General features: G+C 40.3%; 2 protein-coding genes and 1 long non-coding RNA gene across 26 annotated transcripts in view; 2 read left to right on the top strand and 1 right to left on the bottom strand.

Moving 5' to 3' along the window:
* Spata1 (spermatogenesis associated 1) overlaps nt 1–12,594 on the top strand; it is a 45,430-nt gene extending 32,836 nt beyond the window's left edge. For 20 of the 23 annotated variants that reach the window (XM_087628058.1, XM_087628044.1, XM_087628009.1 and 17 more), the window contains 5 exon segments: nt 2,159–2,337; nt 2,956–3,054; nt 5,127–5,214; nt 7,982–8,051; nt 12,307–12,594. In XM_087628058.1, coding sequence (XP_087484184.1) covers nt 2,159–2,337; nt 2,956–3,054; nt 5,127–5,214; nt 7,982–8,004 — 389 coding nt within the window. In that variant the 3' untranslated portion in view covers nt 8,005–8,051; nt 12,307–12,594. 23 annotated transcript variants of the gene reach the window in all.
* Ctbs (chitobiase) lies at nt 6,631–21,202 on the bottom strand. Of its 2 annotated transcripts, NM_031023.1 has the most exon segments (7): nt 6,634–7,337; nt 10,498–10,659; nt 11,128–11,225; nt 12,287–12,458; nt 16,566–16,774; nt 17,220–17,358; nt 21,040–21,171. In NM_031023.1, coding segments are annotated over 7 exon segments (1,104 nt in total). In that variant the 3' UTR covers nt 6,634–7,145.
* On the top strand, nt 16,611–21,161 carry LOC147996609 (uncharacterized). Its single transcript, XR_015677125.1, has 2 exons — nt 16,611–18,668; nt 21,002–21,161. It is a non-coding gene; the product is annotated as an uncharacterized LOC147996609 (long non-coding RNA).
* Nucleotides 21,203–23,363: the final 2,161 nt, after the last annotated feature.

Genomic DNA, 23,363 nt, shown 5'->3' with positions numbered 1-23,363 from the left:
GAATGAAACTTGGTACAGTGCCATCTTTGAGGAAACTTGAGCCATAGCTCTCCAGAGAGTGACCTCGTGGTTCACTTTTCTTGCACATTTAAACATAGTAGAACTTGTTATCTGTGACCTGTATAGTAAGGATGAATTCTATTGGCTGATCAACAGAGCTCAGTGCTAGCCCCAGAGGAAGGATCTGTGATAAGCATCGGGATAGGTTCTATTGGTGAGGTATTTAAAATACACAGTGCCTCTTTCAGGTGGATGTGTTCTATTCACTGCAGGACTAGAGCCTAAGTAACACTCAGGGCATTGGGGGGATCCAGGTGGAGGCTGGCTTCTAATAGAGTAGCAAAGAATCACCAGGTTTATTGATCACTTATCATTCTGGCAATCCAGGTGACTAGATATCATCCATTTTCCTACTGTTGAAGAAAATTGTCCAATGTGGTCGCCAATTCTGGTTTCCCCAATGCTTACTCTAAGCTGTGCATCCTGCATCCGTTACCATCACAAAAGGAAGAAAAATGAGGAGAAGCTGGACCAAAGCAAGACTAAACCCAGCAGTGCCAACGCTGAGTCCTGTAACTGACTCTGTATCAAAGGGCTTAGATGGCTCTGAGGCTCTTCCAGCTGTGTTGACTGCAGTGCACTTCTCTCCATTGGGTCGTTCCTACTCCTCGTTTATCGCTCTCAGCAGACATCCCAGGGCTCTGGCATTTCCAAAACCTTGGAGTCCAGTACAATCCAGGTTCACTTTCACAGCTTCACACAAACGGCTCTGAGCCTCCATACAGTGAGTGCCCTGCAACACATCTGGCCTCAGCTGTGCTCTGTGACTATGGAGGAAGACTCTGTAACCCTTTTATTCCTATATCCTTGATTCTGCAGCCAGATCCACATGGATGAAGCTGCCACGGTCTTCTTGCTTGAGCCCAAAGCTGGCCCCTTCTTAATTACATCTGCATAAGCTTTCCTTGGTGTTTTTATAGTCTGAGGAAATTCTTTGATCCTTTTCCTTTCACAGGTTGCAGAATTATTACACTTATTATCAATTTAGCATCAGGCCTTTCTTTAAACTTCTCGTTTCTCTGAGCACAGGACTTGGCTCCAGCACTAATTTCCTTGTGCTCCTTTCTCCTCAGACTCACATTTTATTTTCTTCTTGCCCAGCTCGCTCTTTTTTCACTGTAGATCTGTATGACCATCTGACATGGTCAGTACGAAGTTGTCTTGAATATCTGCTGCCAGTCATATTAGTCCAAAACGCTTCCATTGAACCTCAGGCAGATTCTTAGGAGAAAGGCAAAAAGTAGCTCCTTTCTTTGCCAAAAGATTTCAGTAACTGTCTCTGGCCCAGATGCTAATTTTGTTCCCCCTGAAACATTGATCTGGGCCTCCATCATTACATGGCTTTCAGCACGACTGTCTTCCAGGTTCTTCCTAGGATGGTCCAGTAAAGCCCTGCTTACAGCATTAAACCACTTTCTTAATCCAAATTCCTAAAGTCAGCATTCATCCAACAGGCAACATGTAAAGTCTGTCACAGCAACACCCTAGTCCCTTTGATATAGAGTTAGTTACAGGATTGTCTTAGTTACTTTTATATTGCAGTTAAGAGACACCATCACCAAGGCAACTTTTAACAAAAAACCTTTAGTTGGTTGCTAGTTTACAGTTTCAGAGAGTTAGTCCATCAGCATCATGGTGGGGAATATGGCAGCAAGCAGGGTGGCATGGCACTTGGGGCAGTAGCTGAGAGCTCATGTCTGATACACAAGCAGGAGATAAAAAGAGAGACTGTGCCTGGCATGGGCTTTTGAAACTTTCAAGTCCATCCCCACTCCTATCTCCCAACAAGGCCACACCTCCTAATCCTTCTCAATGAGTTCTACTAACTTTGAGCCAAGCATTCAAGTACATGAGCCTATAGAGGTCCTTCTCATTCAAACCAACACACTAATCATGTTGTTAATTAGCAAGTGTTTCTCTCAGCTCTAAAGTATTTAATAAGTCTATAAGAGATGGAAAAAAGAGGAGAATTTTTTAATTGGTTGTTTCTTACTTGTTCTTGTTGTTGTTATTAAACTCTAGGGTCTTTCCTGTCTCAAAAGTTTAACCCTTTAACAGTAACAGCCTATAACTTTTGTAGTTTGTGTTTTGTTTGTAGCCTGTGATAGCTGGAAGAAAAAATATTTTGACACTAAGAAAGTCACAGCATCATTGGAGGAAGTCTTAACAAAACTTCGAGAAGATTTGGAACTTTACTATAAAAAACTGCTCATGCAGCTTGAAGCCAGGGAGATCAAGATGCGACCAAGGAATCTGGCAAACATCTCAGATTCTAAGGTACTGTAAACTGTGCTCTCTTCTGCTAGAAAAGTCCTACCCAGGAAGTAGGATCATGTTTTTACAACAGGAGAGAAACTGGGCCCAGAGTTATGAAATATAAAAATCTTTCCTTTACCTTGGTAGAGGTCAATTGGCAGAACTGAATAGATTTTCTTATATAAAACAGTTTAACAATTAAGTATTTTTAAACATATTCCTAATTTGACTCAGCCAATAAAACACTATGCTGATTTTTAGGTGTTTGCTAATATCTTCGTAAGTTAATAGTGTTAATGACATTAAACTGATGGTGCATTTTACAAATACCGATTTTGTTACAAGACAGGATCTTCCTCTGTGTCCAGCCTGGCCTTAAACTGAGATTCTACTGCCTCAGCTTCCTCAATATTGAGGTCACAGATGTGCACCCCAATGCCAGACTCAGTTCTTAAAAATAATAATTGACTAGTGTAGAACCAAAGAGAAAGTAATTCCTAATGCACAAGAACTCAAAAGAAATACAGATACCTAACACGACAGGTCTTATTTTGACCACCATTTCATAGTCTATGTTCATAAGGCTATTTATACTTAATATTCAGATATACTAAATAAATGATTTTATGTCTCACACAGAATTATCTTATAATCCAGATCACCGAAGTACAACATGCTATTGACCAACTTAAGAGAAAGTTGGATACTGATAAAATGAAACTCATATTAGAAGTTAAGGTAATCTATATTTTTCCTAAACAGATTATAAAATTTATTTTGAAATAAAGTGGCATTTGAACCTTGACTATCAATGTTATAAGGGTAGCCAGGACTGACTCTTCTTAAATTGATTCATTAGCATTAATTAGAAGATGATGTACAAGTGCATAAGGAAAACTAAATACAATAAAAAGATGCATGTAACAGGCAAAGGTAAAAGGTTACTAAAAGTAATTAAGGCTAAAGGACATGTTAAAATTTTAAAAATTGTTTTCCTTTAGTTGTGTAGCATGCATGAGGTTCTATATTTCAGACATTGATAAATTTAATGAACTTCTAGTTAAGCCCCTAACTCCCACATGTCTTCCCTGTTCCTGGGCAATCATTTTCTTGTTATTTCATACATGTGGAGCATGGCTCCTCTGATGAATGCTAAACTTCCTCCAGAGGTGAGACGCCTCACTTTATTTCTCCAGTAGGAGCTTTTGTACACTAGATACTCAGTATGTGGTGTAGAGCCTTCTCCACGGTTTGATAAAGTTATGTGTAACTGGATCATAGGAATAGTCTCTGAAGTAGGTGTGCCTTTGCTGCAGCTTTTACATAGGAAGCATATGTTGGTTTGTTTTGTTTGTTTTGTTTTTTGCTTTGTTTCAGCCCTGAGATTCTTGTAGCCCACTGTGCATGATAGACAAGCACTTCTCTGCTGGGATTAAAACATAAAAACTCTTTTGTTGAACGTGAGACTCTGTATTCCTTCTATATACATAGAACTGAAATCCCAGAAATTGTCCACTTACTCTTTGTCCAGGTTAGCTTCATGGTACACAATTATCACTTTCTGGAATTAGCACTGACTCAGAACTTTCTAGAGTGGAGACGTGTCCCTCACTGTTGAGAATGGTTAGCACTTCTACCCTCCATTTGTTAATTTAAATTCACAGTGGCCCACTACTTTGGACAGTGCAGTCTAGGCATCTCATTTCCCTCAAGGCTGCCTCACACTAGGGTGCTTAAGACTTAGGAGGAAAAGAACAGGATAACTTATGCAATCAAAACCACCTTGTCCAGGGAGGAGAACTGTGTGTTCAACATGTGGAGAGGAAGGCAGAGTGCGGACTTGTACACCTGAAGATAGTGGGGACTCAGAAAAGAGGGTCCCCAGACCTTCCATTGCGATTTCCTCTGCTTTCCTCTGGAACACGTGCACATTAGATTCCGCCTCCTGTATGGAGTTTAATTTACAAATTTGACTTATGACTTGAGCATAAATAATAATTTAGTTTTAAAGACACAAAGAAAATAAAGTTTTTGACTTATGGAATAGGAGAAAAAAATCCTCTACTTAACCATAATGGCTAAAGGCTATACAACCAGTACTAAGTGTTTATTGATTCCTGAACTACCTAAAACAACCCCACCAATGCTAATCAGAAATAGGGGCAGAAAGCAGGCCTGTGTCCTTTGCAGCCGTGTTTATTCAAGGTAGCAGAGAATAAGTAGTGCTTCTAAGGGTTTAATGCTGTGTCTTAACAAACTTTGTTTAAAAATAGAGCATGTGACACCAGGGACCCAGGGAAGCCTGAGTTCTTTACTCTTCACAAAGTGTGCGGAACAGCACACAGCTGCTCCAGCCTGCGCTTCACGTCTGACAACGACTTAGCTGCTGGTTGGCCTCAGGTTTGCTATTTACAGAATGAGGAAAACCAAAGGTTTAAGACCTGAGGAGCTTCTTGGGCGCAGAGTATATCCTATGTGTTTCTTCATTTCCTGTCCTTCACTGAGAGTCTGTGTTCAGGGTCTGGTCAGCATGTTTTACTTGTTGCGCACCGAGATTTTAAAGCTAACATAAAAAATAAGGTTCTTTTCATTCTGTGTTTTCAACTGACCTTCGAATACTCATAAAGGGCACTCACTATCTCCTGCACAGAGTTAGCAGCCGAGCCTGTCACAGGGTGCATAATGTATGAGCGCACTGTGGTGACCTAGTCAGAGTGAAGGCAGGCAGGGCAACTGAGGACAGCCCCACCCATGATGCGCTGTGGGAGGATGAGATGAAGTTCACTCTTTAAAGGCACCTCTTTCCACAGATGAGGAAACAAGCAGCTTCGGATTTACAGACATTAAGAGCTGATCTGACACAGAAGAAAATGGGTACACCTTTCCGATCTCCAATATGTATGTTCATTTATCTCTTGAAATTTTAAATACTTAATTGAACAAAATTTAAAATAGATTTAATTTTTATTTTTTGTGCATGTAGTGCAAATTATAGCATAAATCTATATAGTAGCTGTTTATTTTAAAGATTTTGAGTCTATTACCTATTTTGTAGTACTATATTTTATAATTGCTTATTATTTAATAAACTTAAATTATAGGCCAATATAATGGCAAAATTAATGATTAGCAAAACATGTATTTCAGTAAATACCAGTGTATTTGCCAGGATATATAATTTTGTTAATCACATTTTGATTAAAAACAATTTCAACTACAACAAATTTGTGTCTAATAATTTAATTTGTATTGATTTTAGAAATGTAAGATGAATCTTAGAAATATAATTATTCAACATATACCATGGGAGTAAATAGTTTTACTGTCATAAATAACTATGTAAATAGAAAATACAGTATTGTCATAGCAGATAGGTGATAAATCATTCATTCTAATTTGGAAGGGGATTATATGTAAAGAAGATAGGAATTATGTAATGGAGTTCAAAGGAAATAATAAAATGTAATGATTTGTTTTATTTGTATTTAATTTTATATGCATGGATGTATGTATGTCTGTGTACCATGTGTGTACAGGAAGAGTGAGTCAGATCCTCAGTAACTGTGGTTGTCACCAACCGTGTTCTGGGAGTTGCACCCAAATCCTCTGGAAGAGCAGCCTCTTAGCTGCGCCGCAGCCCTGTCACTACTGACTGCTTGGAGAAAGAGAACACGGGTTGCTTTACACGAGACATTTCTTTTCACAAAAAACAATCTTTTAGAAAAAGGAACAAATTGAGAGAATAATGTTCTTAGGTGGCTTAAAAAGCAAAGTGCAAATGCAGAAGAGAAATCAGAAAAGTAGGCAGGAAATGAGTATTACTCCACAGGGACCCCGGGTGACTGCAGGGTAAACAGTGAGTAGGTGGAGCCCAGCAGCCGCTTACCCTTATGACAGGAGTTCCCAGGGATCTCCCGGGTAACACCTACTTGTTCAGGTGTTACTAAATTATCCTCTTGCATTTCACTCGTAGGCCTCTCTTTATCTGATATGCTGCCTATATGTTTAAGTGACTCTAATGTGCTTATGTCATGAAATACTCGTATGTACTGTAAGGAGTCAGCAACCAGAAAAGTCAGGCCTACTCACTTTTATAACGCAGGAGATGCCAGATTCCTGGTTCTAAATTCAAGATCTGTCGAAAATAAATTCAACATAAACTTCTTCTCAAAGGCTAAGCTTTTTTTTTTTTTTTTCTCTTTTTTTTGGAGCTGGGGACCGAACCCAGGGCCTTGTGCTTGCTAGGCAAGCGCTCTACCACTGAGCTAAATCCCCAACCCCATAAGCTTTAAAGACTATGTTCAAAGCCAACAATTTCCATTTCAAGTTACACATCTTTTATTAGCATATATTAATTATAAAAATAATGGGCTTTACTATGATAGTCTATACATGTGTGTAACACACTATGGTCATGTGCACTCCCTTCTCCAGTATCTTCACTTGTCTACTAGTTATACATTTTTAAAAATCCCTATTGGTTTTTAACAGTATATTTTAATAACAGGAGGAAAAATTCAGCATGGAATTCTAAAAGCAACTTTTCTAATTATAATATAATATAATTATAATACTGAAACAGAGGAATATTTAATAGAGTAAGTTGACTTGTTTTTGCTTTTACATTCCTGGATATTTAAGATATGTATGTATTTTCCAAGTACAAATGAATAGTTTCTTTATTTCTTTCCTGTGTATTGAGTAGACCAATAAGTAAGTTAGGGTAACATGACAAAATATATATTTTTATCTCTTGAAGAGGTAGATCTGCTTACACAGGCCAGTCCTGCAAATCTAACCGTCTGACAAAAGACATTCCTCTGTATGTATCACAGCCGTGGTCTCAGGGCTCCCCACATTTCCTCCGTTTGCTCTCTGGCTAGAGCGTCATCTGAGTAGTCCAGACAGTTCGCGTTCCACATGCCAATGCCCCGCAAGCCGTAGTGTTTGACGAATGCTGCCTTTAGTGAGATGCTCCGGGGGTTATCGTACCACACCTGATGCAAACGGCCAGTGGGATCCTATACAAAACAATTAAATTGGAAATTTAAAGTATTCAGTACAACAAGGGAAAAATACTGAAATCCAAGGATTCAAAATGCATGCAATAAAATTTGTAAACATTATAGCATGTTACTTCACTGCTCTGTTTTCATGGTTGTATACGTGATATCTCTAAATACTGTCTTGTGGTGCTTTAGCAGCCATAAACACTGCACAGCTTAACCTCTACTTAAGAGGTGTTCATTCTATTTAAGAGCCTGCCTGCCTTATTTAATCTGTTCTGATTATTAGCAACTAAGGCGTGCACTTGAACCACTGCAGACCATAGAGCTCTTAAATGTACAGACTCCAGTTAGGGCCTGGTGACAAACACCTGGCACCCACAAGGATGAGGTGAGAGGGTCATAAGTTCAAGGCAAGCCTGAGCTACAGTGAGACCCTGTCAGAAAAACACAAGACAGAACTGACAGTCAGACTCAAGTATTTCCACTCTACAGCAAGCTTGTTGAATCAAACAAGGCGGGTGCTGGGATAAAACATTATTTACGTCTAACATTCCACTAGGTGACTCTGACATGCAGTGCAAGTAAAAGAACAGCTTGCGATCTATTAACACCGGATTCTTTCTTTCTTTCTTTAATTTATTTGTATTTTTTTACAGTTTCTGGAAGTGTGCCGACCTAGGGTTCCACAGATGAATGTTGTTTGTGATAAATCAGCCAGATGAACAGGTAATAGCAGCGGAGGAGGAGAGGGCCGCCTTCCTGGCCCTCCAGAATTGATTCTGAGAGGCTGCCGGAGGTGACTCCACACAGAGCTGACTGGGAGCATGAACAGACTGAGGTCTCACACTTACCCTACCCTGCCACACTGTTTCTCAAGAAACACATGGGTCATCAGAAAAGAAAGAAAATTAGAGGACCAGATGTAGGCAAAAGAACAAATGAAGAAGGAAAATGTTTTAAGGAAAAAGTCAGAACGGTAATGAAAGATAGGTTACTGTTCTAAATGCATTAGGTAACTGCTTGAAGGCGACTCTGAGTGAACGCCGGTAGCACTCTGTGTGGGGCGGCACGGTGAGTTATTCTCCCCGTGGTCACTCGGTAAGCGGCAGGCCGCACTGTGTCCAGCCCAGCGGGCTCATTCAGTACAGGCACACTATTCAACTCTTCATCTTGTGCGTTGGGAGCCTAAGCTTGCTAAGTATACACGGCATGCTGCTGTGGATGAGCAGGGTAAAGGAACAGCGTCTGTGCAAGCTCACTCTATTGTACTGTGACCCCCACATGAGGACCATAACAGGGACAGCACACTTGTCTAAAGTGCCACTAACTGATTCCCAAGCTCACCGTATTTTATGAATTATTTAACCTCAAATAGTACGTTTTAGATAGTGGTTACCAAGACACACTCGTCAGACCATAAATAATAATTAAGAGTTCAAGGGCTTTAAATATAAAGACATGATGAGTAAAAATGCTGTCGACCTTGATTTTATCGGTGGATGCTCTGTACTGTGCTGAAAACCATACTGAATCCCATCGACATATGCAACTAATACATGCGAATAAAACTGTCTTAAAGTGTGTCCAGAAAATAAAAATACTCACCTCAGAAAACAAATCTATTCTTTCAAAGACACTAAAATGGTAGTTATATTAGAAGACAGGGGTAGGGAAGATGGGAGATGTTCAAAGGGCACATGGTTTTAGTTAGACAAGAGAGCAGTGCTGAAAGCCATCATCACTATACTCCGAGCGAGGTACTGAGGGTTTACAGACTTGAAACCTGCTGGCTTCAACTGATTCCGATTCCACATACACATTATAAAAGAAGCATGGGAGGTAAGACACGTTAAGTAGTGAGTTTAACCGTCCTAGTTTATACACATATCAAAACTGGTTATATACCATAATTAGATATAATTTTATCAACTAAAAATGTATTTTTTAAAAAGGAATGTTTCTGCATCTTCTTCCTTACTGAAAAATTAAGCCAGTGGTTACAAAACAGTGCATGACAGTATATGCATTCTAAACTATATATAACTGATTACTATAATCATAAAATAATCCTCCCCTCCTGGTTCTGAGTGGATTAATACAGGCTCCATGTTAAATAAATAGCTATATGTACTGTAACACTTCTTAAATATTTTAATATAATTCTATACAATAGAAATCTCAGACAACAGATATGGCCAAGTGTTTTCAAAATATATTTGGCCATACCACATGCACGCATATTTGCCCATGTATGTGCTTGTCTATGTATAATGTTAACAGAGCTCTAGTAATACTACTCAATATATATTATTTATACCCATAGAGAGCCAATATTACATATATATACATATATATATACATGTAAGATAGGATTATAATATACCCAAGTTTAACTATTAGGCATTTAATTTTGATTCTGAAGTTCAGAGCGCTTAATACTATATGTGCGTAGTAATGTGCTTGCAATCAATTTATAATCAGTCAGTGCTATAAGGGCAACAAATAACTAATATCTCAGTACTCCCTCTAAAGCAACACAATTCAAAGAAACTTTAAAGACAATTTCTACTTCAGGTTTTTAGGTAAAAATGTTTTCTTTTCACTAGATTGTGAAACATAACAATTCTTTGATTCTGGAATAGACATTTCTATTGCTACTCCTAAATTTTTTAACCACACTTATAATTCATGTTTTCTTATGTACCATTTCTCTGTCTCTAAGCTTTAACATTCCTTATAAATTTGTTTTACTTGTAAAATAAACTTGATAGATGCTATTATTTTCACTTTAAAAATATGTCATGACTCATCTACTCTCAGTTTCAAACCTACTTCTTTGGGCCTCATCAGACGCATTAAGCTATTTTGAAATAAATGGAGACTTTCAAACATAAAACCTACTTTGACCAAAGCCCTTTCAAAAACAATTACCTTAGCATAATTATGAACTCTTAAGGAAGCCCTGTTTGTGATAGGCACATGGTATAGAACTTTCAAAAGGAAACTGACCAAGCAGAGCACTGCACTAGTAACGTAACTGGAATTGTTCTCTGGGGAACTCAATCTACTAGACCCAGAGACAGGCGTACACAAGTAAACAGTCAAATATACTACATACCACAACACAGTAAAATTATATAAATAGCATAAATGTCCACAGTGTGAGCTTTACCTTGTAATTATAGTACGGAGCTTGCTGGTCTTGGTTCCACTGGCTTCCAGAAACAGAACTGTTTACTTGCTTCATGATGACCCTGTAGGGCACCTGATGCCCTGCAGCATCACTGCAAGGAGCCCCTCTGAAAGGGACCTTTGCAATGGCGCAGACATCATCCTAGAAATTAAACAGCGTGCATGTTGTTATTGAGCAAATGTTAAAAAGCCAAATGAGAAAAACAGTAAAACTGTTAAAAGGTATGCATTAGGGTTAGAGAGATGGCTCAGTGGTTAAGAGCACTGACTGCTCTTCCAGAGGTCCTGAGTTCAATTCCCAGCAACTCACAAGCATCTGTAATGGGATCCGATGCCTTCTTCTGGTGTCTGAAGACAGTGACAGTGTACTCATATACATAAAAATAAATTAAAAAAAAAAAGACATGCTGCAAATAACCTGACTGGACAGAATAATCATGAAATTGGTAATACAATGACATGCACAGCGTTCAGAAACTGCCGTGATATTAAAGAATTAAAAAGAAACAAAGCTTCAAAATGAATTTCAGAAATTATTTAATAAAGTTTCATATATTCAGAGCAGAGCAAAGTATGTAATGGAATCATGTCACATATAAGTTGTTCTTACCTTTGAGAGGTTTAGGCAAATGTAATCATAGCCATACCAGGGAATACCCATTACAAGTTTCCTGGGGCTGATGCCCATCCTGAGGTAGTCACCATATCCTGGTCATGGGGGACAAAAAACGCATAAGCATTCTGTTTCTATAGCTGTAAAAACGTACGTTCAAGCTGGACAACCAAACCAAATCTTGTTTGTAAAAACAGGTATATTTGTGCAGATACAAGGTGAGCTTTCTTCTATAATGTCCTAAAAGCCATTCCTTAAGAACTGGAAGTCCTATGTCTTGCTTTCCAAGATTTTTTTTGTCTTGTTTTGCTTAAGTAAGAGATGATATCCAGTGTAGATGATGTTAGAAACAGAATACATACAGTATAGGAGAAATAACAATGTCAGGAAATCATACTAATTTAGGTGTTAACTGCTAACATATATTTGATATTTGGGATTATAAAGCTTCAAAAAAAGTTCTATAAATCTTAAACTTTGTGGCAGTAATATTCAGAATTTCTTTCAGAAACTCAAGTATTCCATGTTTAAAAATATGTGTTTCCTAATGATTGGTGGAGATAACAAAAATGCCTTTGCTGTTATAATGTAGCAAGCTGTAGTTTAGAACACAAAGAACATGAATGAACTCTCCAACTACTTCTGAGAGTTGGCTTCTAGATCTTGTGCCACAGCCACAGATGCTGGAAACTCATGAGCATACAGTCCTGTCATAACCACAGAATGCTTTTGTTTTGTCCTCCCCAACTCTGGCTCTCACAGCCTTCCTATCCACCCCACAAATGGTTGTTGAGCTGTGTGTGTGTGTGTGTGTGTGTGTGTGTGTGTGTGTGTGTGTGTGTGTGTGTATGTGTGTGATACAAGGTACCCATGAGTTCCTATTTCTGGTTGAATATATATGGTTGATTCTATACCCATATATATACACAGTTACTACCTGAACTCTTGACTAGTTGTGAATTTCTGCATTAACTTCTATAATATTAAACAAAAATATTTTGGCATATTTTATTATAACACATTTTATTATATTTTATTCATAAAGCACACTTTTATATAGAAAGAGTAAATAATTTAGAAATACTAAAACACACCTTAGCGTCTGAGGGTTTGGAATAAATATTACTAATTAAGTGATCATTTTTTGAATTCTTACCAGTTAATGTCTGATTGTAGGGAGCATTGGCGGCTGCAATACATTCTGACCAGATCTGACTTTGCTCATCGTAAGACATCACAAAAAGAAAGTCGCAGGCATCCGCAATCCCAGTATAATTATAGCACCTTTTGTCTATGCCCTTTGGTGACCAAGCTACATCAAAAGTTACCTGTGAAAAAACTACATATTATTTACATAACATTTTCTTGCCTTATTCTACTCAAGAATAAAGAAATACTTATAATGGCTGCATGTGGAATCTAACACAAGTAGAAGAGGGCTAATAAATATGTTTTGTTACTGCATTGGACTGGCCGTGTCTATATCTGGATATACAAGGACCAGGAGCAGAGCACTGTAAAGAAAAAGAATTTCAAATCCAAATGTTCTCAAAGCCTGGGCTAGGAACTCAGTGGCTGGAAGGAGCAAGTTCACTGATGATACACGATGCTGGAGCCTCTGAAGAAGGTGAAAGTGGAGCCATAAGGAGAGAAATCACAACCGGAAGACTAAAGTACTGTGCAGGCCGCATAGGTCAGTCAGCCTTTGGTACTGCTTGATGGGATTCTGAGTTAGTTCCTGATGCACAATTATTCACATGGTAGGGTGGGCCAAATACTACACACACACATACATAAAGTCAGAGGACTGACATTTATGATATGAAGTGATATGTTGAACATATCACTCACATGACCTTAGTTTCTACAAACAGCTAAATGACAGGTGACAAATTATCCTGTACTCTGAATGGTGATCCACAAGGATGAGTAGCTTAAAATACTACAAGTTTTTTTTTTACCTCAATTAAATGTTAAGTTTTATTTTAACATGTAGAAACAGTCTAAAATCCCACCAAATGTTTTCCCTCTATTTGGCACCCAGTAAACACTTAATAATTATTATAAAATTATTGTTAAAATATTTATATTTTGTCTAATTTACCTTACCAAATTTTCAGACTTCCTCAAACCTCAAAGGTTTTTTTCCATACTTCACTGAGTATTAATAGTTCTACAAAAAATGACTGTGAAGTAAAATGTTTGCATATTGGATCCATTTTGTCATTCCCGCGTATTACAAAATGGAGCTGTGTTGCAAGAATAGAGAAAGTGAGTACTTCTAAGCCAGTGGTTCTCAACCCTCCAAATGCTGGGACCTTTAATGTTGTGGTGACCCTCAACCATACAATTATTTTTAATTGCTACTTATAATTGTAATTTGTTACTGTCATGAATTGTAATGTAAATATTTTGGTCATAGAGGTTTGCCAAAGGGGTTGGGACCCACAGGTTGAGAAACCACTGCTCTAAGCAGTTGAATTTCCAATCTATTCTATTATTAGTTATATATCTTAAATACTAAGAATATGTTCACTTGAATTGCCTGTAACAGTCTATATATACTTCTGAGAAGGTAGTGGTTAGAGACGAGAAAGCCAGAGCCCTGAGTTTTAGAAATATTAGTTCTTACAGCTTGCCCTGTGAGAGGTCACATAAGGCATCCAAATCTACTTTCAGAACAAAGATGTAGAGAGACTCTTTACAGCCATCTGTCTGTCTTAGTTAGGGTTTTTCTGCTGTGAACAGACACCATGACCAAGACAAGTCTTATTAAGGACAACATTTAATTGGGGCTGGCTTACAGGTTCAGAGGTCCAGTCCATTATCATCAAGGTGGAGCATGGCAGCATCCAGGCAGGCATGGTGCAGGAGGAGCTGAGAGTTCTACATCTTCATCTGAAGACTGCTAGCAGAATACTGACTTCCAGGCAGCTAGCATGAGGGTCTTGTAGCCCACACCCACAGTGACACACCTACTCTAACAGGGCTACACCTTCTAATAGTGCCACTCCCTGGGCTGAGCATCCACAAACCATCACACACTTTATGATCGTATTCCTACAATGCTGTTTCCCACTCCAGGCTCTCTATTTCAGACGCCTTTGTTCTCTGACCACCGGCCTCAGAACCCTCTAAGCCATGTCATGAATGACTCCTTTTTGAGTAGTCTGTCATTTGTTCCATTTCCTCCTTTTTTATAATGAGTTTTTCAAGTATTATTTCAAAACTAACCCTGTATAGATGATATATAACTTATAAAACCTTTCTTTCACTTAATTTATTCAGGGCCAGCAAGATGGCTCGGGGTCAGGGCAGTTGCCACCAAGCCTGGAGACCTGAGTTTGTTCTCTGTAACTGATGTGAAGGAAAGAATTGACTCCACAGAGCTGCCCTTTTACACACACACACACACACACACACACACACACACACACACACACACATTCATACAGAGACTAAAATGTAAATTTTAAAAATTCATTCCATATATACTTATGAAATATTTTCTGAGAGCAAGAGTGATGTTTCTCATCCCATTCTAAGCTGTGAACCTCTACTTCTCGGTCTTCTAGATTGTTACCACTTATTAGTCTTCATTTCTCATCCAAGTTTACATATTACCACAGGATAGTCTTCTAATGTCATCTATTGTATATTGACTAAAATGCATTTTCCTAGCCTGGTATTCTGAATCTTTCACAATCTGGTGGTCTTTGCGCCTTTACTCCTATAAATAGGAACTTCATGTAATATATTCACCTAATGTAAACTTGAAAGATAAATTTGGAATTTGATTTCACTAGTTCCTTTGACCTTGCCCTTTCACTGTGGGTTAATCCAGACCGTCGCATAGACTGCTCGCTACATGCCAATTCTAACCCTCTGCTAAAGGAGAGTGAGGAAAAACTTTCTGAGACCAAAACTTAGAGGCAGGTGGTAGTCTGCATGCCAAGCATTTGCTCTTGCTGATCTGTGCTGAAAACTTGAATTCCGCCGAACTCCACAATCACTTTTTGAACATTTTCTGAGTGTAAGGGTTATGCCATCATCCCAGTCAAAGCCATGAATCTCCTTCCCACTTATATGTCCATCCTTGGATCATATTGGACCAGCGAGCCTCATGTGACAACCAGCTCTATTAGACTCATCCAAAGCACCTGGTAACACTGTAGGTCCCCAAGCGCTTTCAATCATGTCAGGAAACTTTAATCCCCATGTGATCCTGGAGCAGGCTTCAGAATCATTGGTTTATAGAACTTAGGATGCTCTACTGTGGATGACTGCTACACATAATAGATATCGGACTATAGTCATCACACATACTTTATATAAGGGTGACGTTTGCACTCACAAATTCTACAAAGTATAGATGAGAAACATTTGCTAATTTTCTATACTGCAGATATAAAATATATGGATATTATTCTTATTCTTACATCCTCAACAATCAGTATAACAGCTATGCATATAAGATACTGTATTAGGTAGTATTAGAAATGTAAAGATGATTTTAAAGTATATGGGGAGTTTAGCATAGGGTAGGTCAAGTACTTTGCCATTTTATGTACAGGACTCTAGTACAGATTTTGATGTCCACTGGAAACAATCTTCCATGGATACCGAGGGCTATGTGTGTGAGTCTACTTAGATACTTTGGATTTGAGACAGCACCTCACTATGTAGCCCACGCTACCCTTGAACTCCAAATCTTCCAGCCTCTTCCTACTAAGCACTAGGACTAAAGATTTGTGCCATCACATCTGGCAGGATTTTAAATGTTTAAAGACAGGGATGATTAATTTGCTCAGTAATTTTTTTTTTTTTTTTTTTTTGCTAAAGGTTGTACCGAGGGCCTCATACAATATCTGGGAGTGACTCTCCATGGTGGATTTGTGTGTGTGTGTGTGTTTTTAAGACCCTGAATTTTCTTAATGTGCAACCATGTTTAACATCCTGACCTGGAAGCCCACTGCCCTCTGCTACTTACATTGTCTGACACGATGACTTGTGTTGAGAGCTGCTCTAATTATGTTCCTGGCCCTACTGTCATGGCTCTGACTGGTTCCATAGCATTAGTCCTCTCAGCTTTCACAGGCCCTGAATGCTTTGCAAATAATACAGAGCCTACAGAGTGTGAGACAGTTCCCCAGCACTACCCTCTTCTTTAGTGCCTGCTTTTTCTGCTCTGTACCAGTAAAAGCCAGTTTAGGCCCTCCTGGCCTCTAGCTGCCCACAGTCTACAGTGCTGCAGACAGGAGGATAGAACAATTACAGTATTGTATCAAATATATTAAATAACAGTAACATTCCAGAAAGGGGGTTTGCGAAGTGTGTGCAGAAACTCTGCCACCATTGCTAGAAAACTAAGACGCCATTAGTCATACTTACGTGAATACATTTCGATTAAAAACCAACAACAAAAGTTTATTCACCTGTGATCCCTCAATCTCACGATGGAAACCCTCTGTGGTTTCTCTGACCAAAGCTGTCAATGCTTCATATTCAGGTGACGAGCAATCAACTTCCTGTTCTATGTCTATATTAATTCCATCCATGTGTTGTGCTTTGGCTAAGGCAACTTTTTGCGCTATCCATGACGCTCTGAAGGTAGGATTAATGATGTCCTTCAGGGCCACATCACCTGGAAGGAACAGACATATTTATACGGATGCTTTTCATGATAAAACCATGTACTTCACAAAGCCACTCCCAAAGAGATTACAATGTCTTTGAAGCACATCATAAATTTGGAATATTAAGCCTCTAATCTGCTTTCCAAATGAAGAAATAGTACTAGATAACAGCCACTGCTTACTAATCTTCAAAATAGTCACTGTGAGCTAACCTAATCCTCAATTAAAAGCAGAACGTGTAGACCATTACTAAAGGTCAGCATGCTGTACTAGGCAATCACATTTGCTCAAAAACAAGAAGCAGGCTTATTTCTTTTTAAAAAATCTGTATTTGTGGAATGGATTTAATGGTATCTACAGCTAAGTAGGTTTTGAAAAGAGTCATAAAAAGGACTATAGAAAACAGCACACACATTTTTGCATTGGCTAGACATGGTCCGCTAAAAACCGTACCTTTTAGCACTACCCTGGCTCCTTTCGAATGAGCATAGCACATAAGTTCTGAGTCATATTTCCCAAAAACTGCCACAGTCGTAATCTGCGACCAGTCATAAGATTTCCAGGTTTTCTGTCCAACATCAAACACAAAGACCTGCCAGGAAAACAGGGGTAGGCACAGGCACTTAAACTGAGGTTATCATACTGACATCCAGATACTTGAACCACCTCCATGTCAGGCACTGTGGTGGACGCTGGGCACTGAGAGTGTAAAAGGAAGACATCAGTCACCAGTATAAGTGGTGGCTACACTGTCTTGAAGAAGAACTGGCTAGTGTTGAGGCCTGAAGACAGAAAGAGCACAGTGACTATCAATGTTTAGTATGACAGACACCTAGAATTTAGAAAAAAGCATAGAAAACATAGACTGTTGAATCTGGGGTAATTCATGAAAGTCACCTGTGTTGGAAAGTTAGTGTCCTGAGGGAAACGGAGAGAACCAAATCAATTTTTGTTTAATAAAACCACCTTATTGTATGGACTCACATAAAAACATTACTCATGTAGATTAAGGTAGCCAGTCAAACTGCACCTCAGTGAACTTCTGTACAGACCGGATGGCCTGTGGAGCCAGCGAGCTTCACTTAAGGTTTGATACTCTTACTGTTGATTACATTTTTATACATTTATACACACACACACACACACACACACACACGCACGCACGCACGCACACACACACACACACACACACACACACACACACACACACTCTCCAAAACCAAAAGACCAAACTGGAATCACAGTAGGGAAGTGTTTGGATGAATACGGCAAGAAATCACTGACAGACCTCAGTGAAGGTTGGAGCACCGGGGCTCACAGTTTGATGATCTTCAAGCTTCTGCCTCTTTCAGATGGAGCCCTGGATTCTGCCTATGTTGCTATGTGTGCTTTTGGATGAAGCTGACTTAGAATAGTGGTCAAGTCCAATTTTAAGTAGCGAATGTTGTTCCTCCAGTGTTTTTTCCCTCAAAGATAATCCTAGAAGCACAAAAGCCGCACTGCTCATGTTCCTCTTCCCTGAAGGTATTCATGTATGGATACAGCCAACACTTCATGAAAATGTAGGAGAGGTGCTTCGCTAGGTAACAGAGGCCCAGAGGTTACAAACACCAAGACCCATCAGGAAATTACAGTAGTATCAAAGCCTGGAAGGAAATCAGGGGCCTCGATACCACGTCCCGGGAATCTGCTATCCATGATGACTTCGTGTGAGGGGACCTCTGCATTCCAGAGGAGGACAAAAGAAGACAGTCTACAGACAAGTGAGCATTTGCAGATAAGGACCACGTTCCTACAACTCAAGGTCCCAACAACTAAAGAGAATCTTGAGATTCTGGCACTGAAAAGAAGGTATCTACGTCACAGGAATGCTGAAAGAGAAAGAAATAACATAAAATTAAGGTAGGTGGCATTCTCAAGCAGTATTTGAGGACCACAGAATTGTTAAATTTTCTGGAGACCCATTAGTGTTTGAAACAGGGGTGGCACATTGTACCGGCACTAAAAATAGAGATGTAGGAACTCACAGGAGAATAGATCAGTAAGGGCTGTGCAGAGCAACAACCATAACTGTTAAGGCGACCACATTGAGTTTTCAGAATTAACTATATAGTTCTTTTTTTTCTGACAAGAAACCATCCAATAAAGTTACTACACACAAAATGTGAAAAAGAATGGCCCAATGTTTTCTCATATTTAAGACTCCATTCGTTAAAAACAAAACAAAAACCAACTAGGGCCTGTGGTAAAATAGCAACTCTCAACCTTGACAACACAGAGTGCTAGGTGTTAGGTCTACATGGTAGATAATGGCGTCTTCTGTAGTGATGCAGCACCATGACCAAAGCAAGTTGGGCAGGAAAGGGTTTATTCAGCTTATACTTCCACATCACAGCTCCTCAGCCAAGGAAGTCAGGACAGGAACTCAAGCAGGGCGGGAACCTGGAGGCAGGAGCTGATGCAGAGGTCAGGGAAGAAGGCTCCTTACTGTCTTGGAACCCAGGACTACCTGTTCAGGGATGGCACCACCAATAATAGGCTGGGTCCTCCTCCATCAATCACTAATTGAGAAAATGTCCCACAGGCTTGTCTACACTGGGTCTTGTGGAGGTATTTTCTTGAGGAGCCCTCCTCTCTGATGACTCTAGCTGTGTCAAATTGGCATAAAACTTGCCAGTAAATGGTGAAATGGAAAAATGGTGTTCATTCTCAAAGCATAGTTCAGTCCCCTGTATTCCTGCCACACGAATATTCGCAGTGGGGAAAGAGACTCATGTAATCTACTCTTCCCATTCCAAGAAGCAAAAAGCCAGTGAGACCTCGTCTGCTACGAGGATCTGAGTGAGTATATTTTCCTTCGTATGTAATTAAAAATTCTCACAAATACTGTCACCCAATAAGTATTGAGTGCCACAATAAATCAGATTGTTATAAAACCACTTAATTGAGGGGAGGGGCTTTAGGGTGAAACCACTGAGTGCCTTGAGTTCCTACTTAGCCAATCAGAACCAGACAACTAACTAACTTCTAAGTAGGTGTCTTAGGATTTCTTTTGTTGTGAATTGACATCATGACCATGGCAACTCTTATAAAGGAAAACATTTAATTGGGGCTGGCTTACAGTTCTGAGGTTTAGTCCATTATCATCATGGCAGCATCCAAGAAGACATGGTGCTGGAAAGGGAGGTGAGAGTTCTACATCTTGATCCACAAGCAGCAGGGAAAAGAGTGAGTCACTCTAGGCCTAACTTGAGCATATGAGACCTCAAAGTCCATCCCCACAGTGACACCTTTCCTCCAACAAGGCCAAGACTATTCCAACAAGGCCACGCCTACTCCAACAAGACTGTACGTTACTAGTGTCACTCCCTATGGGCCAACCATGTAAACACATGAGCCCATGGTGGCCGTTCTTATTTGAACCACCACAGTAGGAAAGTTCCACCAGATCATAAACAAAAAGGTAATCAGCTAACAGCTAATTATTTCTCTCCCAAATCTTAACTTCTGATCTTACGATCTGAGTGCTGCTAATCACCATTGCTCGAAGAAGCTTCAACGCACCTACATTTTTCTTAATGTTCCGGTTTCCACAGTAGGCAGTCTACAAAAATAGTGTCATTTTCCCCTAAACAATGTATACAAACACAAGCATTTAAATATCTATGTCTCAAAACCAAATACAAGTTTAAAGCCGTGAACTGCTCCTCCTTTGTACAATTTTGAGACAGGACCCGCTGACCTCGCTGACTTCCTCCAGGTCTTGGCTACTGTCATCAACCTCAGTCCTATGATTTTACCACTGCTCCAAGTGTAAAGTCCATAAGCGTTGTAAGCCGTTATCTTGGGTTAAAGGAAAATTTACTCAAATAGCTGTTTTTGCCACTGTCCTGGGTGGGTGAGCGTCCATAAACTAAAGAACTAATCGGTACCAAGGTGCAAAGGTAAGCAGAACGTGCTGCCTTCTGATGTACTTTTGGAGATGGTCACTTTACTGCTAAATGTGCATTGCCTTGGAAACCGAGAACCGGTTCCACCCTCCCCGCTAGAGGTTGAGCGCTAAGTGGGAGGAGCTGGCCTTGGGGGTCGAGTGAGGTAGGAGCATTAGCTCCAGCAGGAGCTCATACTCTGGAGCCCAGGAAGTTGCCCGACCTTTGCGCCCAGGGTTCCTGTCTACACTGAAGGAAATCTGAAAAGAGGAAGGCTGCTCAGTGAGCGCACAACTTCTCTTACAGCCGACCGTATCAGACCGACGGGCAAAGGGAATGCTGACCTCGAAGTCGCGGTGGTGGCGGATCGGTCGGCAGAGAGAAGCCTCGGAGCACGGGCAGTCCTCGGCCGAGAGCCGCTCCAGCAGGGGCAGCAGCAGCAGCAGAGTGAGTTCCAGGAGGTCACTCAGCGCCATGCCTAGGGTGGAGGCTGCAGGATTGACTGACGCCTCTTAAAGGGCGGGCTCTGATGTCCGATGGGCGGGACGGGGAGGGTCTCTTTGTTGAGGGGCGGGGCCTAATGCCCGGTAGGTGGGCCCTAGAGAAGTTCAATTACACTCCAGGGCTAGGGAAACAGTCTTGACTCTGGTAACTCGCAGCTCTACCACTTTTATTCTCGCCATCACTCTGACTCTACAGCATTTCATGATTATGTGGTCTGAAAGTTTTCTACTCGTTCATCTTATAATTGTTTTTTAATCACTTTCTTGGTATTGCTCCCCCACCCCAAAGCCCAGCACAATGCTCGACTTGTAGTAAGTTATAAATTCACTGTAAAACTCCAAGAGCTCCTGCTTTCTTTTTTAAACCAAGCGGTTTGAGACCCTTCTAGGCATTCTTTTCTAAGTCTCTACACAGGATAGTTTTTAAAATGTAAAATAGACGGAGTGATATTATTGTCCTATTACCAGATGTTTGGTTAAGTGTGTATTGTGATTTTCCAGCATAAAATAAAGAGAATTTAAAGATAAACTCTAATGCCCGGTATTAGTGATTTTGCAATAGAGTTAGGACCTCACGGAAAGTCTTTCCTTTTGCACTGAGAATAGGACTGAGAGCTCCAACAGGCTCATCAGATCCTGGGGGTGTGACCTAGATTGCTGTGCTTAGCGAGTGGAGTGAACGCTGGAAGGAGAACACACTTTGAAGATCACTGTGCGTTTCTTTGGCAGATTCTTCTGTTTAAGTACCAACAGGAATAAAAAATGCTCTTTACGGCTATAAAGGAAATTGAGCATCATTAAACTCATAATAACAATTAAACCACCAATTATAGCATACGAGTTTAAATTTATTGTAAACTCCCTAAACACCAACAAAAACTTGAATGATGTAAATTCTTTTCGCAGAACCAAAATGTTATCAAAGCTAGGAGCTCTCTGAGCTCTCTCAGAAGAGCGGATACCTGGGAACAAGTTAATGTATTTCTAATCTTTGTAGATTGTAAGGCTGGAAACAGACTTGCTTCCTAGTCTTAGCGTCTCTCCCTGCGGCTGTGACTGAAAAGTAACTAAAATGGGGGTTTTCGTTTTTTGTTTCATTTTGCTTTGTTTTGTTTTCTGACTCAAGCTACAGTCTACCATGGCAAAGAAGTCAAGGCGACAGGGTCAAGGATCACAATCAGAAGGCAGGATGCGTGCATGCCTTCCTCTTTATAATACAGCCTGGGAGCTACCTCAGAAAATAGTGTCACCCATGGTGGCAGACAGGCAGTCTCCCACCACAGTTAACTTTTTCCTAGGTGTGCCCTGAGGGTAACTAATCTGTCAGGCTGACAGTTAACACAGTCACAGCTCCTCACTTTAAAGGCTTGCAGGATGCAGTAGCAGAATCCTTCAGTCCCCTGCCATGACTGTGAGGAAGGGTTTTGGCCAGCGATGGTTCCCCTCAGGCTCTCTGATCTGCATTGAATTCTCACCCTTAAACCAGAGTAGTAGCCATTGTAACGTAGGCATGGTTGTCAGCCTTGTATTATAGACAATGAAGCTAAACCACGGGCGGGTGTTCCAAGGCTCTGATGATACTAACCGTGAAGCAGGGATTTGGCCTGACATCTCCTTGATAGGTACGCTTGCTTCTCCCTGTTTTCTCATCTAAAACCAGGTCTTTGCCTTAAGGGTTGACATCAAAGGCGTGGGGCTAAGATTTCTGCCCGGACAATGTAACACCATGTCAGTGATGGAAACAATGATGCCAAATTGTCTCCACTTACCATCAGGGAGGGGCAGCATTCAAGCTGCTCCAGAGCCTCTCATCATCTGGCCCAAGCAATTAATCGCTCGGGCCTCCCAGGACCGTAGGACCTCTGCTTTTAATGGTAATCTCAACTGGTCAGGTAAGTCTACAGTCTATTTTACTGACATAGAGGTCTTTCCTCTCTAGCTAAACAAATCAACTTTCATCCTAGACCCTGACTCATCATCCACGCCAAGCTCTTTCTGATGAGCTCTAAGAACAGGGCGTGTGGCGCTTACAGACCTTCCCGCATGCGCAGGTCTACACGGCACACAGCATAACTTGCGCTGAGCAGCAGATGCGCCTTCGTGCTGGTCATATCCCTGCCGGATACATTCACACGAGCAAAGCCTCTGTCTACGCTGGTTTGGTA

The sequence above is a fragment of the Rattus norvegicus genome, chromosome 2, assembly GCF_021556685.1.
Source record: "Rattus norvegicus strain SHRSP/BbbUtx chromosome 2, alternate assembly SHRSP_T2T, whole genome shotgun sequence".
Lineage (NCBI taxonomy): Eukaryota > Metazoa > Chordata > Mammalia > Rodentia > Muridae > Rattus > Rattus norvegicus.
This window is presented reverse-complemented; position numbering and strand designations above follow the sequence as displayed.

What these genes read in the sequence shown, in the direction of transcription:
- Ctbs (XM_087635046.1), bottom strand. Translation starts at nt 21,171, where the DNA reads ATGGCGCTGAGTGACCTCCTGGAACTCACTCTGCTGCTGCTGCTGCCC. An exon ending in CTACAATCAGACATTAACTG is followed by an intron (nt 11,226 to 12,286) that starts GTAAGAATTCAA and finishes CCCCATGACCAG; the next exon opens with GATATGGTGACTACCTCAGG. An exon ending in CTCCGTACTATAATTACAAG is followed by an intron (nt 7,338 to 10,497) that starts GTAAAGCTCACA and finishes TGTTTTGTATAG; the next exon opens with GATCCCACTGGCCGTTTGCA.